Source organism: Ambystoma mexicanum, chromosome 3p, assembly GCF_040938575.1.
Source record: "Ambystoma mexicanum isolate Mex_15411 chromosome 3p, UKY_AmexF1_1, whole genome shotgun sequence".
NCBI classification, from domain to species: Eukaryota; Metazoa; Chordata; class Amphibia; order Caudata; family Ambystomatidae; genus Ambystoma; species Ambystoma mexicanum.
In genome coordinates this window covers 1,248,233,640-1,248,253,089 of record NC_090925.1, presented here as the reverse complement: position 1 = coordinate 1,248,253,089, position 19,450 = coordinate 1,248,233,640, and the positions used below count along the sequence as shown (strand labels likewise).

The following is a 19,450-nucleotide window of genomic DNA, read 5'->3' as shown; positions in this document are numbered from 1 at the left end:
ACAGCTCCTATGCGTTTCTTGCCTGGGGGGGTCCCGAAGTGCAGGCTCAGACCTCTTCAAGGACCCGTTGGGGAGAGCTCACACGGAGGAAGACCTCATCCGTGCACCGCCTTGTGGCCACCACCGGGTTTGAGCTTTTTGATAAAATTTTCTAGTTCCCATGTAGAAAGGGGTGAGAAGCTAAATGGATTAGCAGGATATGGAGATGAAGTAGGTTTGTGTGCAGGAGAGTTAAGTACTAGATCTGGAGCTAAGCTACATTTTTTCATGTTGATTTTAGTTTGCAATGTGGAGATTTTATCAAGGAGTGCTTTCTGGATGTTAGTGCACCATGAACTATCCATGTTGCACCAGTCCAGTGGGGCTATAGGAGACTCAAGTTCTTTAAGAATCTTGAAGAGCTCTTTGGTGTTAGATTCAGCCTGCAAGATGTGCTGGTTGTAGGCATCTTTTTTAGCTAGGAATATAGCTTCTTTGTAGTTAGACAAGGCAGTAATCAGATTACTTTTATTGGCGACAGATGGGATGCTTTTCCAGTGCACCTCTGCATTTCTTTTTACTTTACGGAGGTCTCTGAGATGAGGTGTAAACCATGAAGTAAGATGAGGATGAGGTTTTGGTTTACGCAATTTTAGCTGGGCTATAGCGTTTAAAGCTTTTAGGATGGTATGGTTATAGGTGTCCACTAGGACTGTAGTGTCGGAGCTCGATGATGAGATATTATTGAGAAGGGGGAGGGTTAAAGGGAGCCGTTTCTCCTTAGTAATATCCTTCTTGTTGGGAGTGAGAATGGCAGTCGTGATACTCATTTTAGTACTTATAGGGGTGGCTTTGATGGTGAAGATTATTTTGGGATGATCCGACCACGTGCACGGTGTGACTGACGTCAGGTTAATTGTGCAATTCAAGTCCACAAGGTTCTCCCCTTAAATGTGGGTAGGTTCATGGATGTGGTGGGTGAAGCCTAGATCCGTTAGGGAGTTGGCTAGTTTGTGGGTGTTGGTATCATTCGGGCCTTGGAGGCCAAGATTGAATTCTCCAAGTAGTATAATTTGTGAGTTGGGCTTGGTGTTGGCAGCGAAGATAGTGGAAATATAAGTTCTTTCACAAGTCTCTCCTCTTCTCACCTGCTTTTGTTGTTTGCTTTCGACCTTCTGGGATGTCTTCTTTCTCACTGTCCGGGATTTGTACAAACCCGAACGCTGGTCCTCAGATTCCAGCGTGAGGTTCGCTATCCAGCTTCTGGGAGCATTCAGAAGTCCAGGGTGGATACCAGGAAAGAATGAAGTTGCACTCGGAGGCAGGGAACGCTGTGACCCGAGCGCAGAAGAAATTCAGGGAGATATGGTAGAGGAATGGGAGGAAGGACGGGGTTTCAAGGAACCGGGAACAAGGAATCAAAATGGAGCCCCGAACAAACTCCGGCAACACACGTCCGACTACAGCAAGCGGTAGCGTTGAGATGCATAGAGCCGCGGGGCGTGTCTGTTTTGTAGAGCGTGCAGCGTGGAACATAGAGACTGACCAGGAGCGTTCAGTTTCGAGCGGCCATGTTGGAAGGATCACTGTATTCAATCCCCTATGGGTCAGGGACCAGGAAGTCCAGAAGGGGCGCAGACGACGGTTCATGACAGTATGCCTCCTCTGAAACCCAGCTCCTCCGGGCTTGCCCGGATGGATAAGATGGAATCTTTGAACCAACCTGGGGGCATTCATATTTGACATGGGTTCCCAGGTGCGCTCACTGGGAGGGTATCCCTTCCATTCGACCAAATATTGTAGTTGCCCACGTCGGTACCTAGAGTCACAGATTCTGGAAACCTTGTATTCGAGTTGGTCATTTACAATCACTGGGGTAGATTTTGGAGCTGTTTGAGATGACTGAAGATATGGTTTTAACAGTGAGGTATGGAAGACTGGGTGGATCCTTTTCCAGGATTCTGGTAGTCGGAGTCAAAAGGCTACTGGATTGACGATTTCTTATATAGAAAAGGGGCCGTAATACCTGGGAGCCAATTTATTTGGGTGCATATGTCGAGGAAGGAGCTTCGAGGATAACCAGACTTTATCGCCTACAGAGTATGAAGGTCCAGGTCTTCTTTAGGAGTCAGCATAACGTTTAACGTCTCTTCAGGCCCCTTCTAAGTGTTCCTTAGCTTCTTTGTGTACTGTAATGAGGGTTTCAATCCAGGAATCTACCGCAGGAACTGGTGTAGGGTGTGGGAGAACGGAGGGTAGAACTGAAGGATGGAATCCTTGACTACAGAAGAAGGGACTGGTTTTGATAGCTGAATGATCTGAATTGCTATAAGCGAATTCGGCCACAGGTATTAAGAGTGACTAATCATCTTGGACCTTGGTAGCAAAGCAACAAAGGTATTGTTCAAGAGTTTGGTTTACACGTTAAGTAGCTCCATTGGTTTGTGAGTGATAGCCTGAAGACAAGGCACGTTGAATTCCCAGAATAAGACATAATTGCTTCCAAAACTGAGATATGCACTGGGGTCCTCGGTCAGAAATGATCTTGGAGGGTAGCCCATGAAGCCGGAATATGTGTTCCAGGAACATTCCGGCAAGGTCAGATGAGGATGGCAGTTTGTATAAAGGTGTAAAATGAGCCATATCAGTAAACAAATCAATAGTAACCATGGCGATAATTTCCCAGGGTCTTGTTGGTATTGTTGGTTGGAGTAGGAGACCTGCCGGTTTCTTATTATCATGTTTGTTCTGATTGCAGACTGCACATGTCTGAATATGGATCCTGATATCATCCTTCATCTTCGGCCACCAAAACTGTCTTTGTATTAGATGGAGGGTATTGGTAATGCCACGGTGTCCCGAATGAAAGGTATCATGGCATAGGCTTGTGATCCTTTGTCTCAGTCCAGGAGTGGGAATGACCAACCGATTGTCCTTGAATAGATATCTGTCCTTTGTTGTGAGATTCCATTTATTATTTCTCTTAAATAGGTTTCAGAGGATTGAGTTTGACTTCGAATATTCTCCAGGAGGGTGAGTGCTTGGGCAACAAAGATTGTGTGGGGAAACATCTTTGGGAACGTCTGATCCTCAAAGGTTTCGTAATCTGGACGTCTGGATAAGGCATCGGCTATAATGTTATGTGTTCCAGGGACATGATGGATTTGAAAGTGGTATTGAGCAAAAAAGAAGGCCCAACGGGCTTGACGACTGTTTCTGCATTCTAGGGATTGTAGGACTTGAAGATTCCGATGGCCCGTGCAAACTTGGACTGGGTGTTTAGCTCCCAGGAGGAGATGACGCCAGTCAGTGAAGGCTTGACGGATGGCTAGTAGTTCCTTTTCCAAAATGGAGTAATGGGTTTCACTGGGAGTCAAGGTACGAGAAAGATAGGCGATGGGGTATTCTAACTTGTCATCCAACTCTTGCTTTAGGACTGCCCCAATGGCGTAGTTGGAAGACTGAGAACGAATCTGAGGTAGTGAACAGTTGATACATTGAAAAGGCACTTCTCGGGCTTGGCCACGAGCTTATGTTCACGTAGACGTTGTAAGACTGTCTTCACATGCTCTTCATGTCTTAAATGGTCCTTGGAGTATATCAGTATATCGTCCAGATATACGATGACAAAGATGAACAGCATATCAGAGAACACTCGATCCATAAAACGTTGGAAAATCGCTGGGCCATTAGCAAGTCCAAAGGGCATAACCAGGTATTCAAAATGGCCAAAGGGGGTTCTAAAGGCTGTTTTCCATTTGTCACCTTCCTTTATACGAATAAGATGGTAGGCACCCTTAGGTCTAATTTTGTGAAGATCACTGCACCTCTGACTGCTTCCAAGATATCCGAGATGAGGGGCAAGGGGTAGCAGTCCTTGAGAGTGCACTTATTAAGGCCACGGTAGTCTAGCCATAGTCTGAGCTCCTTGGTGTCTTTCTTGGGAACGAAAAACAATGAAGCACCCGCTGGGGATTTAGATGGTCGTATGGTGCCATTTTCCAGGTTAGTATCCAGGTATTCCCGGAGGGCCCTTTTTTCAGGTTCTGATAATATAAACATCCTGCCGAAAGGAATCACTGCTGAAGGTTCATTATCGATGGCGCAATCCTCTGGTCTGTGAGGAGGGAGAGCTAGAACTATAGCGGTCGAAAATACATCAGAAAAGGCTTGGTAGGCCCTGGGAATCTGGATGATGTTAGAGACGGTGACTGGATTTTGCTGGCTCTCTTGCGAGTCTTCAGAAGGCTTCGGTAAGGAATCTAGGGATAAGCAGTGAGACATACAGTGTTTAGATCCAAGGAACAGGGAGCCTGCTGCCCAATTGATGTAGGGGTTATGCCTTTGTAACCAGGGCATTCCAAGAACCATCGGATAATGGGCTGATTTTATAATGTCAAATTTGATCCTCTCTTGATGGTGGTTTATAGAGAGTAGAATCTCTTTAGTCTGAAGAGTTATGGGTCCTGAAGATAGAGGTCTCCCATCAATAGCCTCTACAGGTTGCATTGTTTCTCGGCTTTCATGTGGAATGTTGTGAGCAGTGACCCAATCATGATCTAGGAATATGCCCATGGCTCCGCAATCTACTAATGCCGGATGGGGTAGGATTCTTTCTTCGAAGGTGATAGAAAGGCCTGTAGAACCACAAGATTATTTTGTCCAGGAGAGTTCAAGGATGGAATTGATGTGGAGCAAACATCTCTCTTCCGAAACTGTGCCCCTTCTAGGATCGGGAGCTGGCGTTTCCCGAACTCTGCGGAGGAGCAATAGGGCATTCTCTCACGAGGTGTTTATCAGAGGAGCAATACATGCACAGACCAGTGTGGATCTATCACATCCTTTCTTGTGAGGAAATGGGTCCCCGGAAGGCCCCTAGTTGCATGGGTTCTGGGTCTGGGGTTGGAGAAACTGTGGGCTCTGACCTAGGCGGATGTTCTGTGGTGGTCTTTTGGAAAGCCGATTTAGACTTCTTTTTCTCTGCTCTTCTTTCTTGGATTCGGAAGTCTATTTGCAAGGAAAGGTCCATAAGAGCATGGAAGGAGCTTGGGCTAGCTACCCTAGCTAACTCATCTTTTATTTCTTCATTCAGACCTCTTTGGAAGAGAGTGAAGCTGGCTTTGCGACCAATCTGCTTCCTTCATGAGCTGTTTGAAACAGGTCACATAAGTGAGCATATCCTGGGATCCTTTTTGAAACTCGAGCAGTCTTTCTTGGGCACTGAACACCTGTTCTAGGCGATCAAGCATGGCCTTCAGGGTACTCACAAACCCATCATAATCATCCAGGAGAGCGTCGCCCGAATTGACCAGGGGGGTTGCCCAAGTCAAAGCATTTCCAGTGAGGTGTGAGATCATAAAGCCCACCTTTGCTCTAGGAGTGGAGAAATAGTAGGGCTTGAAGGTGAAGTGCACTAAACATGAATCAAGGAAGGCACGGAGAGTCTTCGAAGAACCATCATACTTGTCCACTATTCCTCCCAATAACACGCTTTCTTTAGTTGCAGAGTCACGTGACAAAACTAGCTGTTTTAATGCAGCATTCTCAGCCTTAAGGTTCTCTACCTACGTGGTTAGTTCCTGCATGCCTTGCATGAGGTCTTGAACAGCTGCTTCCATCTCTGTGTCTGTATCGTGTTTTAGGCGTCTCAATCTGTCACAAGTCTCTCCCCTTCTCACCTGCTTTTGTTGTTTGCTTGCTCACGGTCTGGAATTTGTACAAACCCGAACCCTGGTCCTCGGATTCCAGCATGAGGTTCGCTATCCAGCTTCCGGGAGCGTTCAGAAGTCCAGGATGGATATCAGGGAAGAATGAAGTTGCACCCGGGGGCATGGAACGCAAAGTTCAATGTCATGTGAGCAAGCAGAGCATGTGTTGAGGAGGCAGATAGTAAAAGGATTGTCATAATGCATGGTGAGTCAAGTATGGTCAATATTAGTGTTAAGATCGTTATGACAACGGTGGGAGAGTACCAAAATATCCTGATCAAGCAGAATCAAGGTCGCCATAGGAGCCTGTTGGAATATATCATTGTGAGGTATACATTTGGTAGGAGAGGGGGTGGATTGGACCACGTTTTCTTTAAGCTCCTTATTTTTTGCAGTATTCATTGTGCTAGCAATGTTACTGGTCAGAGTATGTGGACCCAGTACAAGGCCATTATCTAAGCTTGCGAACGACTCCTCATGGAGCTGGAAATGGTTAAATATAAAATGTATATAAACAGAAGTCACAATCTAAAATACAAAGCTTAGCGGATGGAGCATAGAGGATCACACAACCACACAATCCTGCACAAACCGGCACTAACCGGCTAGTTCGAACGCACCGGCGGGAGCGCGCCAGGGGGCTGGAAAAAGGTAAACTGGAACTACAAAAACTTAGTTCCATACCGCTGAAAAGCAACTAGCACCAGGATTGCAGTGATTATCAAGGAGGCATGATAAACACAGAAAAATTAGTTACAAATCTAGACGGCGCAATGCAGTAACAGTTCAAATCAATAAAGGCAGTATAAAAAACGATCAACTCGATTTAGAAGTGAATTTAAAATGTATTAAAGCTAGTAGATTAAAATTAAGATTCATGGAATTAATTGCGCTGAAAACACAGATTTGCGCGCCTTTCTGTCGAAAAATCCCCATTCTTTAAACAGGGATTTTCTGGCAGAAAGGCGCGCAAATCTGCATTTTCAGCGCAAATAATTCCATGAATCAGGCAGTAAATCTAGTGGAACAAGGACCAAAGAAGGCAACAAAGTAGAAACGGACAGTGAAAAGCAGAAATCTGATGTGATCTACTGGAAGTTCTGAAGCAGGAGTATGAACTTTTTGGCACTTCACCTGCCACAAAACAATGTCTGCTGTCCTGGAATACTTGAAACAAGATTCAAAAATGTCACACCTTCCGAAAGTATGTCAGGATAAATAGGGAAACAGGATGAAAGAAGTACTATAATGGGAGTGCATTTTCTAAGGGAGCTGTATTGCATACACATGCAGCACTTTAGTAATATGGATGTTATCATTAAAAAATAATACCAGGAAATACATCTTTGCAATTGTACACATTAATGCATTAGCACCTGCTGTGCTAGGCTGGAGGGGCTAATCACCTTATAGAATGCATTTTCTGAAATACTGCAAAAATCTGTGTGTCCTATTACTATAACTCAGTACTTAGAGAATGGCTTAGCTGAAAGGGTTACACTGTCAGAAAATGAGAAATGCATTATAAAATGGGCACTTGGAAAATTGAACAAATCAAGAGTGCCTGGTCCAGATTACATTCCACCTTGTGCCTTGAAAGAAAATATCCAGTTATGGGCTCCGATATTAAAAATCCAATTTGACGAGATTATTCGCTCTTCTATTATTCCTCCGTCCTGGCTTCAATCGATTATAGTTCCAATTCACAAGAAAGGTGATAAAACAAATCCAAGCAATTTTCGCCCGATTGCTTTGATGGATGCAAGTGCCAAGACCTTAGCTATCTTGTTGTTACAACAGCTGAGGGCGGTTATTAAACAACGGAATATTTTATCGATATTTCAGATTGGGTTTCGCGCCGGAATGGGAACTGCTTTAAATGCAACTGTTTTGGCGCACCTAATTGCACAGACGAAGTCTCCGAACACGGGTCCATTATATATGGCATCCGTGGATTTAACAGCAGCTTTCGACTGTGTGATTAGGACTCTTCTCTGGGCAAAGATGGATGAAATGGGATTTCCGCCTCATTTAATCGTAATGTTAGCCAAATTGCATTATAACACCTCATATCTGGTACGCATTAATAGTTCTGGTTCAACAACAGTCCCGATTATTACCGAGGTGGGGGTCAAGCAGGGGTGCAACTTGGAAGCTACCCTGTTTAACCTATACATCTCGGATATTGAGACAATATGGAACTCGGAAGTAAGCTATCCAGCAAGACTGGCACACTTACGTATCCAATGGATTGCATTTGCAGATGATGTCCTAATTTTTGATCGAACCCCTTATGGCCTACAAAGGAAACTGGAAATATTTGAAGCATATCTTTATAAAAAACAACCTTACATGTAACGTAGAAAAGTCAAGTATCTTCATACTAAAAAATCTAAAAAAGAAATATCCCAAAATGCAATGGTCAATAAATTCTATCCAAATGCCCATCTCACTAAATATGAGATATCTGGGGTATGATGTTATTGATTCACCTTCTAGAAAAACGTGGTTCGCAAACTTAAATGCAAAAAGAAATATTCTAGCGACTCAAATGCGGATGGTATTTATAAAGCATTGTAAATTTTCAATGGAACCACTTTTTCAATTCTATATGCTGAAAGTGGAAGCAATTCTACTTTATGGATTGGATTTATGTCTTTGTAACATAGACTCAATATTAGATCAAATTCAAGGGCAATTGTGGAAAGCAACCTTGGGATTGCCAAGATCACTCCCAAATTGTATTTTACGACAGGAGTTAGGAATCTCTGCTCTATCAACCAGGTTCCATTGGCGACAGCTAACTAATTACGGAAAGATGATCTTTCCACAGCAACAGTCATTGTATGGGGAATTTCTAATCATGATTGGGAATCGAGTACCTAAATCGTTGTTGAAGTTCTCGGAATGTATGATAAAAAAACTGGCCGAATGTGGTTTGAAACCAATAGATTTAGAATATCGTATGGGACATGTAAAGAAACGCTTATACGAGCAGGATTGGTTACTAACAATAGAAGATATGCAAGAAAAAAAATTATATTCTGAAGCGGCAAAATTTGCAACATCAAGACTGCCTCGCAAATCTTATTTGATTAAATTCCCCTCGAGTAAACAGAGATATTTCTATCTAAGATTTAAACTCAATCTGTTTCACACCTATGAGAAAACCATTAAATGGGAAAAAAACTCTAATGCTGGACTCAAACCATGGTGTAGATTTTGCTAGGGCAAATACTGGATAGAAAATCTGAAACACCTTACAGTATACTGTGAGCATTTTGAAACCCTGCGATATACTTTAATCGGTCCACAGGTTCTAGGTATGACTCAGGAAGCTAGGGAATGGTGTTGGAAAAAATTCATGTGGGGATACTCAACGAAAGCAATTGTTCTATTGTGCGCATTTCTCGAAAGACTGGAACTTGAATTAGATGAGAAAGAAAATATGAAATAAATCCTAATGTTGAACTTGTCAATAGTTTAAATGTATGAAAAAAGTACGAACAAGCTTTATCTATTGGTAAGTTAAACGCACGAGAAAAGCATGAATTTAGCTTATCTACTAGGATTTATTCTATAACATGTATTATGATATGTAATGATGAATTCAAAATAACATACCGTGAACTTAAATTAATTTTCTATGTAATGATTTTAATAATCGAACTTGACGATGTTGTAAATGTTTGTTAATCAAACTTTAAAAATAACTTTTAATTAAAAAAAAAAAAAAAAATTATAAGACGGGCTGTGAGCAAGTGCGGTATCACAAAGCATGAGGTGGAAAACAACAGAATTATTCCATTTACGTTGACCAGGCAAAGGGGAGAGCGTTAGAAACACCTTGCTGTGGAAAAGCATTGTTACATGAGGAACAGTGAACTCAATGAAACCAAAGTTATTACATCATTTTGCTGCAGAAAGGAAGTAGGAATACATTTGGAAGAACATGTCCTTTCTTGGACAAAGAGTTATTTCCTCAAAGAAAGAACCCATCAGACAATAGTATGTTTGTGTTAAGTGATGTTGTAAGGTGCATAAAACAAAGCTATGCAGATTGAGTGAACATAAAGATCCTCATGGAAAATGTATAGGAAGACAAGTCACTAGTTTAGGACTCTGCACGGAAAGAGAGAGAAGGAAAAGGAAAAAGAAAGGAAAGATTGCTGAAGGCATTCAGCATTTCCCCTATTTCTGGGGAATTATTGGAATGCATTCAGAACTGGAAAAAACATTTGTGAATGCAGAAAGGGCCCTGCATTTGCATGGGGGAAATTCACGTTGGCTTTCATCTATGAATATTTTGAAATAAAAAGACAAATAAGGTCAGCCAGAGACACATGTTTAACAAAAGCAGCTGGCCATCCTTAATCTACAAATGGAGATCATGGGAGGCTGAAGACCTATTCCTGGCAATCTTATGGGTGCCGGCATTATTATGATTCAGCGTTGACGGCCCAAAACAATTCAGAACAGTTGATAGATATTTAAGTATTGAGCTCATCACATTGTGAGTATTTCAGAGATAATGTCGCTAGTTGATATAGTGAATGCCAGCTGCAGATTGTAATTTGAAATTACCTTATAATAAGTACATTGAAGAATTTAGAGACAAAATTTACTTTGGTGTTCAATTTATTTCTATATAAGTATCATATGCAAGCTTTGTATTGGGATTAAGACAACTATTAATGTAAATGATTGATGGTTTATTTACCAGTTAAACATTAGTGTTGTAATGATGAATCTTTAATTTCCATGAAGAGTGTTAAATGATGTATGAATCTATGGTTTAACAAATACAAGTTTAGCTCTGAGAATAAAATTACAGTACCAATCATCAGTTCATAGAAATAAAACAGCATTAGCAAGTATAAAGCATTTAGCATAAGATCTCGTTTACATGGCTGAAAAGAATCCCGAAGAACAAAAAAGAAAAATAATAATGGCAAGAGACTGCAGGGGTTCTTATCACATGAAAGTCAGCCATTATAATTCAAATTGCCTGTAGGTAGGGTTGTTGGTTGCCATGAGGGTAACAACTAAATCTCCCATTATGCACTGTGTTGGTCCGCTGGTGTGACCGGAAAATGAATCTGAACTTTTCACCTTTCGCATAACTGCCCAAATTGGCTTTAAACAAGCATAATCAATTAGTGCGAATTAAACATTCAATGGTTACATGCCCTCCTTATGGAACTTCAGCAAGCCTTTCAATTTGAAAATTAAACATAAAACTAAGGACTGGCTGTACCGAAAGCTACAAACAAATATCCATCCAAGGGCACACCAGCACATTAAAAAACCTTCAGACGTAATGTTAGATATATTGAATGATATTCGGGTGCAGGCGAGGTGAATGTTGCCCTGGCACATAGGATATGCTAAAAAAACAAACAGGCTAAAAAATGGTATCCAAAGGAGCTATGGATACCCACGTTCCCTGCACACCACAGTACTGCTAAACAGTCAACAATTTGGAAATGAAAAGAAATTCTAAAAATATTTCATAGCAACAATGATTCAAGATTATATAAAATGTCATCAAAGAGTTTCAGAAGTCCAATTTGTCGAAGTATTCCATTGCTTATTTTCTACATGTACTACTCAACGTGTTTCAGTAATACAATTCCCTTCATCAGGAGTAGTGTAACGATATCTACCAAACAATACAAATATTTGATGCTAGTAATATTTAAGAGGAGGGAAAACATCACTATCATTTAAAGGAAATAATTCAGATTGTCCAACAAAAACTTGTTATTCCATTTTGGAGTATCACAAGCTCATAATGTTGGTCACAGTAACAGAAAGTTCATTTAATTGGATATTAGTTGTAGTTGAATTATGTCTCAAGCAGAAAGAAAATAGACAGCATCCTATTGATGCTATATTAGGAATGGAAAATTATTCATGTTGAGATGTGCACAATATCATGATCCTGGAGATATGCATGTAAATAATCCTCTATGTGAACAAAATTCCAAAAAAAGACTATATTGAGAAACAAGCATTTTCAGTTTTTAGCTCTACTCATCTCTCATATGAACTTAACAGACTTTGGACCTGATGCACAGCCACGTTTTACAATGGTGCACTCCGATTGGGAAACGATTTGTAAATCATTCCATATGTGACCTGGGAGGAGCATTGACATATTTGCAAAATGTTAACTTACCCGTTGCCCTCATGCTCACATAATATCTTCACGGGAAAACTCCAGTCTATGGCTCCAGGTTCATTGCCAACCCATTTCTTTAGCTCACTGGCATTATCATCTGTCACGGTGCTCACTGTGATCTCCTTGAATAGTTCACATGCTGGGAGTAGCTCATGAATTGTAGGACCATTTTTGAATGCAAGCAGGGTATTGCCTTTTATACTTCCTGGTTTAAAAAGAGTAATGAAGTGTAATTTGTTAATCCTTTTTATATGTATAGTTACTTTAAATTTTGAACAAACCACAGACATGACATGTTCAATATATCACTTAAACATAAAAAACAATACATCAGAACAATATGCTACTCAAAAATGTTTACATGAAATACACATATCATACAGCATCCCATAACTTTCGAGTAATTACTAGAAATGTAAAGTCAATACCTAATTCAAAGTATTTGCATTTTTTATTAAGACATAGTTTATTACAAACCTTTGACAAATCAATCCTCCAACCATATACATTAAAACCACTTATATTATTTTTCTATTAAACAGAAAACCTTTGAACCTTTAAAGATCTGTTAACAATGATAAAAAATAAAAATTCCACAAACTGAGCTACAAGATGTAATAAGTGTAACCAAAAACCCCTTTGTTATTCCCAAATGCACTACTCAAAACGAGGGGCTATTGAAATTATTTCTTTAATAGACTAGAAGAAGTGGATTTGTGGGATATAGGTTGAAACAAAATTTCTTAAACCTGTATCTTAATAAGGGACATGTGACTTTAGCCAGATATCTCGGGAGACAACCATAAGCTCTGGCTTCATTTCTTGTGATGATTTGGAGCTGTAGTTTATTTTTAGTCTCCACCGTCTGAGTCAGGTCTTATTGCCATAGTTTCTTCTTGACATATTCTGGATTTATTTTAAGCATTTCTTGCGTTCTTCCTGAATCGTCCAAAATAGTTCGACATCTTTCACTGTTCAATTATACTTGTCTTACTCCTAGCCATTTCTGTAATCAATATTTGATATGGTGGAGCTGATGTCAACATCATACATTTAAGAATCAAGGCTAAAGATTTCCACACAGTTCTAGCATACATTGATATTAAACCAAGTTCATATCTGATTAGTGAGATTGAAATTCCTCTAGGGAGTCGTAGAATTTTCCTCCAAACCGTACCCTCTACGAGTGAACGATTAGCTCCAAAGCTGCCAAAAAATGATTCTGCACCATACGTGAGGGTTGATACCACTTTTAAATTATAGAAAGTAAAAATCCAGAATAATCTACATGTTTTCATATTTCCTATGAATCAGAAGACCCGGGGCAGTTCTGTTCTTCATTTTTAATTTCAACTCCAACTGACGTGGAAAATCATTTATACTTACGTTCATACAAGTACCTAAGTAAGAGAAGGATGTTACCTGAATGAGCATCTCTTTATCTAAGTACCACTTGAACAATCTGTTTTGCTGTCTTCTCGATGAACCCAATGCCAAAACATTGGTGTTTGCAGTATTTATTTCCAGGCCATTCTTCGTCATGTATTCCTGTAGACCAAGTAGCCGTTGTTGTAGTCCAATACGGGTCAAATCGATCAGGACTAAATCATCTGCATGTAGAATACAAGCTAGGTTCCATCCACCAATCTTAGGGGGGGAGGCTCTAATAGGTTCCATAGATTTATCCAGGTCAGAGAGGAACACATTAAAAAAGTGTGGGTCAAATGGGAATCCTTTTTCAGCCCTCTGTGAGTATTAATATCATTAGATAGAAGGTCTTCAGTGTTAAGTATTATTTGCACTTTTGTGGAAGTATATAAGGCCTTAATTGCAGAAAGCAAGTCGGCAGGACAGTTCCAGGTCTCGAGTTTTTTCCATAAGAGCTGCCTGTCAACGCGGTCAAAAGCCTTTTTCAAATCAATGAATGCTAAATAGATGTTTGCCTTATCTTTAAATACTTTGCATTTTAATAATGTTTGAAAAGAAACAAATTCAAGTCAGTACCCACTCCCTGTATTTATTATACATTCCCCAAAAGTTGTGTCTAACTTGTTTTACATGACATTTGGACACCCCACCCCATTCCCTGAATTTCAGCAAAAGTCAACATTTGTTTGTGCGTTTGTGACTTGGCGAAGTGTAGTTCCTTATGCAATTGCACACTGTTTCACAAATATGTACCAAATGTTGCATAGTTACCTGTTAGGACCCTCAGGACATTATTGGCTAAATGACATTCGGACACCCCTCCTCTTTGCCCGGATTCCTGCAAAAATCTAAATTTGTTTGTGGCTCTGTGGCTTGGCAGAGTGTTGTCACTTATACAATTCCACACCATTTCACCAATCTGCACCAAATTGTGCATAGTTACCCGTTAGGGCCCTCCAGACATTACTGGCTACATAATATTTGGGCACCCCACCCCCTTTCCTGATTTGATTTTCACCACCTTCACACATGAGACTGTTGCCTGAAATCGGCAAAACATTAGTGTGGTCATAGAAGGACCAGTCTCGACACGAGAACAGAACTTGAGATGGGGCCTCAAAAACCACGTTTCAAGACCCTAGGATTCATGGTTTACAAGATATTTGCAATGCGATACACCGCAGCGAACTGCACCATGCCAGGTTGAGGCGACAGGTGGGGAGAGAGCACAGAAGGACCCAGTATGCAGCAGCACACCAACTCTCGCCTCAACCCCAACGTCTACTGCGGAGAATGTCAGCCAGGCCCATGCACCTATTCTCAGTGCAGTTTACTTCAGAGTGCAAAGCACATCAACGATAAGTGAATCGGAACAGCGACCTATAGGATCACTGATTTTCAACAATTGCAGAGAGTGTTGTCATGTCTGTCCACAGAACCTGTTCGGAGAACGGGTGCTTTTTGCTAATTGATTATATTGTAATTGTTGGTTACAATTGGCTTACTGTTCTATCTGTGGATATATCACATAAGTTCTAATACATTGCTTTTTAGGTTGTTTATCTAAGAAATGCCAATCCTCCTTTCTCTGTACGCCACATAACAATGTTTTTACGTGTTATTAAATGCACTTGCTGTATTTAGAGTATCATATGCCAATGTAGCTCTTTCTTTCTTTCTTTCTTTCTTTCTTTCTTTCTTTCTTTCTTTCTTTCTTTCTTTCTTTCTTTCTTTCTTTCTTTCTTTCTTTCTTTCTTTCTTTCTTTCTTTCTTTCTCTCTTTCTTTCTTTCTTTCTTTCTTTCTTTCTTTCTTTCCTTCTCTTTGGGCTTGGTTTCTCCCATTATCTCTCTTTCTTGCTCTATGTCTCTCTATTGCACTCTATAGGGCCTCATTACACGGAATGCGGGTTGCCGCCGGTACCATACCGGTACCACCATGGAGGAAAGAGGAATTACCACCCCATTCCAAGGTTGGCGGGGCGGTAATTCCCCCTTTCTCCATGGCCCTTGCCCATTTTTGCCCCATAGGGCTCAATGGGAATGGGGAAGGGGCTAATTACGGTACCGCAAATTGCAGTACCGTAATTGGCGCCAAGGTCCCTTTGTGGGTCCCAACTTTAACGGCTGGTCTACACCAGCCGTTAAGGTCGGGTCCCGCAAAGGTACCTCGTAGTAAGGCGGTAAGGGTTTACTGGTACCGGTTCCCTTACCGGTACCGGTAAACCATTACCGCCTACCGTGTAATGAGGCCCATGTCTCTGTCTCAATCTTTGTGGGTGACAGTCATATAGCCAGTTCTGTGTATGCAAGAGCTGCCCCAGCCATTGCTGACAGAACAAAAACAGCAATCGTGGGGGGGCTGTGCTTTGTTGTGAAATAATGTATTAAGAAAAACATGAAAAGGAAATAATTAATTGTCCTAACATTGTAAATTGGCTCCTTTTAAAATGTGACATATGTTTTCTATCGCTTACATTAAATATCATAATCACAGTAAGAATGCCAAACTTGCCTTAATGAGGAAAGCACATTATCAAACCTAGAAAAAACATATACATTATTTTCTTATACAAAGTAATCTTTCAAAGATGGACAGCCTGGTACACTCATATTGTATGTTTCAAATACCCAATTCAGAAAGCAGAAGGGGACAAATAGCACCAATAAGGGATTCAGCCTCCTTTGCATAAGGCATAAAATGGTTCTCCCAGTGCGCTGCCAAAGTAGCAGTGGTTGGCAATATATGTGTATTCATAGGGAGGGTGTACAACACTCTGGAGTGTATGAACCAACCATTTGTGAGGCAAAAAATAGCTTGAGGCGTAATATAAGATCAATAAATTGGACCACGATTGTGGCGCCTGCTTTAGCCGTAATAATAAAGAGCGAGAAAAGTAAATATCACAACTGGCTAAAAAGATGGTGCTTATCTTTTAAAAATGCCCAGTGGTAGTATATGCTAGGGATCATCACTAAAGGAGGCACAACGCACTTTTGGAAAGCATTGACCGATCAAAAAAAGACCAAAAGAAACCACTGTTAGAAATCCCATAGAGGAAGAACTGCGGATAAAAAACATGTAACCCACATATATGGGGGTAGAACAGCTGACACTCAAGCAATATGGCAAAGGGGGACTCTGGATTTGAGATTAACTATGATAAAGATGATAACATGCTCTATAATGCTCTTGATTAAAAAACTAAAAAAACTAGAGCTCCTGGGCCCAATGGTTGTGCAAGTGTGGTTATCACTGCAAATCCAGAGCTTGGAGGAGAGATACTGCTGTCATTATTCACCCGTGTATGTGAGGATGGACTAATCCCAGAATCATGGAGACTGGCAAAACAAGTATCGAAATGACCCAGTAAATTATCACCTATTATCCATGCTGGATGTGGCAGGGAAGATGTTTGCCTCCATGATTCTAAAGTCCCGGAAAAAGGTGGGCTGAGGAAAAGGATATTCTGTCCCTTTTACAAACAGAATTTGGGGCTGGGTGCTGTACAGCAGATAGTATCCTTCTGTAGAGTACCTTAATGTCCAATACAAAAAAGAAGGGGAGCCCCCCACTGTACCTGGCATATGTTGACTTCAAGTCTGCATTCGATACAGTCAACAGAGATCGACTGTGGGTAAAGCTACAAGGACGGGGTGTGCAGGATTCATTGTTGAGGATCCTGCAAAAGTTTCATGAAGGGACCAGCGTCCAGGTGAGGATGAGTAGCATGGGTGCGTGCACAAGGGAGATACCCATTGCAAGAGGTTTAAAGCAGTGGTAGTGGTGTGAGCTCACGCCCATTCTATTCAACCTCTATCTTCCAGAATGCCCTGCTAGGCTATCTGCCTTAGATTGCTTCTGCAAATATCAGGGCCACACATGTCAACTGGGCTTGATACGCTGACAATGTGGTCCTTATGGACCAGACCCAGGTGGGCCTGAGAAGGGCATTAGATGAATTTACCCAATATGCGTCAGAGAATGGTCTCATAATAAATGTAAAGGAAACAAAGGTGCATTTAGGGGACTGGTGATGAGTCTAGAGACATTCTCTGTGGGTATTTTGAAAGTTCCTGTGAATAAATATCTTGGTTTGGCAATTAGAGCTGGCAATAAATACACAGACATGTGATGTTATGTTATCAGAATTTGTATTGCGCACAGTCACCCAAGGGCATCATGGCGCGGAGGACAAAGTCAGCAGAAGGCTAGCAAGAACCTAAAAAGTCGGGTTTTTAAAAGATGGCAAACATTTAAGTGGTTCTCAACGTGCCTAAGTGCAATGGGTAGGTTATTCCACAGTTTAGCCGCAGAGACTGATGTAGTAATGTATAATTAGGTATGTTGTGGAGTAATGTAGTATAGTGCTGTTTTATAGGTAGAGTGTTAGAATGTTAGCAGTTGGAAGGTAGAAGGTTGGGAGGTTCTGAGGGTGGCGGTTGATGGAGAGGGTTGGAAGGAGGAGGCGTAGTTGTTGCTGTGGGGCTCATTCCTGTATACTGCTTACCTGTAAATAAATATGAATCCATGTTCCTGGAGTAGCAATGTCCTTTCTTCAGTGGCGACGAGGATTGGATGCGAGTGGCGTCCATGAGGATAGTTGCATCCAGGAAAAATAGAGGAGCCCTGTAGTGCTGTCTGCGCGAGTTTTGGGCTGAGTGTGCAGCGCAGGAAGATTGCGGTAAGACGCAGTGTGGGTGGCGCCAAAAGTGGAAATCCCCTGATTCAGGCCTGCTGAGGCCCCGCATTACGTGCGTGAGTACCTCAGTGCCACGGTTACCGATCCATGCACTGACCTCGGAACAATAAGAAGAAAGGGCCCTCTAAGCGTGAGTGTGCGCGTGGCGGCAGCCATCTGAAAGACAGGTGAATATTTGTATTTTGTATTTGTTTATTATTTGTAGCGCGCTCCAAACCCTGAGGTAACTGGGCGCTTGAGAAACTTAGAGGTTACTACATAGTAAGGCAGACAGATTACGATCAAGAGTGGAAACAACAATAGGGACCCTGGTACAGGTGGGTCAGATAACCATAGGGACCCTAGTTACAGGTGGGTAAGATAAAGGGATGGGGCAGTAATGCACAGTAGTATAACTAAACAAAATGTTGAGCAATAGCATAGATAGACAGTGGTCGGCTAGCATAGTGATTACATTTTATTGAGGGGGCTTGTTGCTCAGCCAATTTTTTATGCTGGCTTTAAAGGTGAGGAAGGAGGGTTCCTGTCTAAGAGGGATGGGGATAGAGTTCCATCGTTTGGCAGCTTGAACTGGGAAGCTGGCTCCTCCGGCTGTTTTTAGGCTGTATCTTGGTACCACCAGGTTGTGGGAGTGAGATGATCTGGAAGTACGTGCGGGTTGGTGTTTGCAAATCTTGTCAGCCAAGTATTTCGGGGCTGAGTTTGTGAGGCATTTGTACGTGATGGCCAGGGTACGTAGTGTGATTCTGTCACAGATGGGTAGCCAGTTGGCGTTGTGTCTGTGAGTGGAAATGTGGCAGGATCTGGGAAGACTAAGTGCTGCTCTCAGAGAGTTATTCTGGAGTACCTGGAGTTTATTTAGATTGTGTTCGGAAGAGCCAAGGAATAGTGAGTGCTAATAGTCAATTTTCGAAACAGTATTTGCTCTGGCCAGCTTTAAGCAGCTGCTTGTAGATAAGTAAGATTTGCAGCTGTAGATCAGTTTATTAGTGTAGGCTGTGGAGGACGCCACACTGTTGACCTCTTTCCTGAGAGAGAGAGTTGAATCGAGGTAGACCCCCAGTGTTTTTATCTCTTTGGAGACGCTGATTATATTGCCGTCAATGACGAAAGATGAGTATCTAGTGTTGAGTTTATTCAGGCGTGCCTGAGTACCCACGATCATTAGCTCGATCTTATCGTCATTGAGGCAAAGGCTGTTGGTGGCCATCCAGGCTTGGATTTAGAGATAGATCTTATTTAGCATGGTCGTAATAGCCAGTGAGGGGGATGAGGACTTGAGTGTCATCTGCATAGTTGGTGTAGATGACACCCAAGTTGTCCAGGCGGTCAAAGAGTAGCTTCACAAATATATTGTATAATGTGGGTGACACACAGGATCCCTGAGGCACACCACACAATATTGGAGTGGGGTCTGCTGAGGCTGAGGGAGAGAAGACTCTGGTGGTCCG

The 19,450-nt window shown here is 41.7% G+C and overlaps 1 protein-coding gene across 1 annotated transcript in view; it reads right to left on the bottom strand.

Annotated features, from left to right (window-relative positions):
* The window catches only part of LOC138581410 (nicotinamide N-methyltransferase-like), a 114,687-nt gene that overhangs the window by 23,443 nt on the left and 71,794 nt on the right, over window positions 1-19,450 (bottom strand). The window contains exon 2 of the mRNA XM_069652726.1: window positions 11,869-12,076. Coding sequence (XP_069508827.1) covers window positions 11,869-12,076 — 208 coding nt within the window. The remainder of the gene's footprint in view (window positions 1-11,868; window positions 12,077-19,450) is intronic.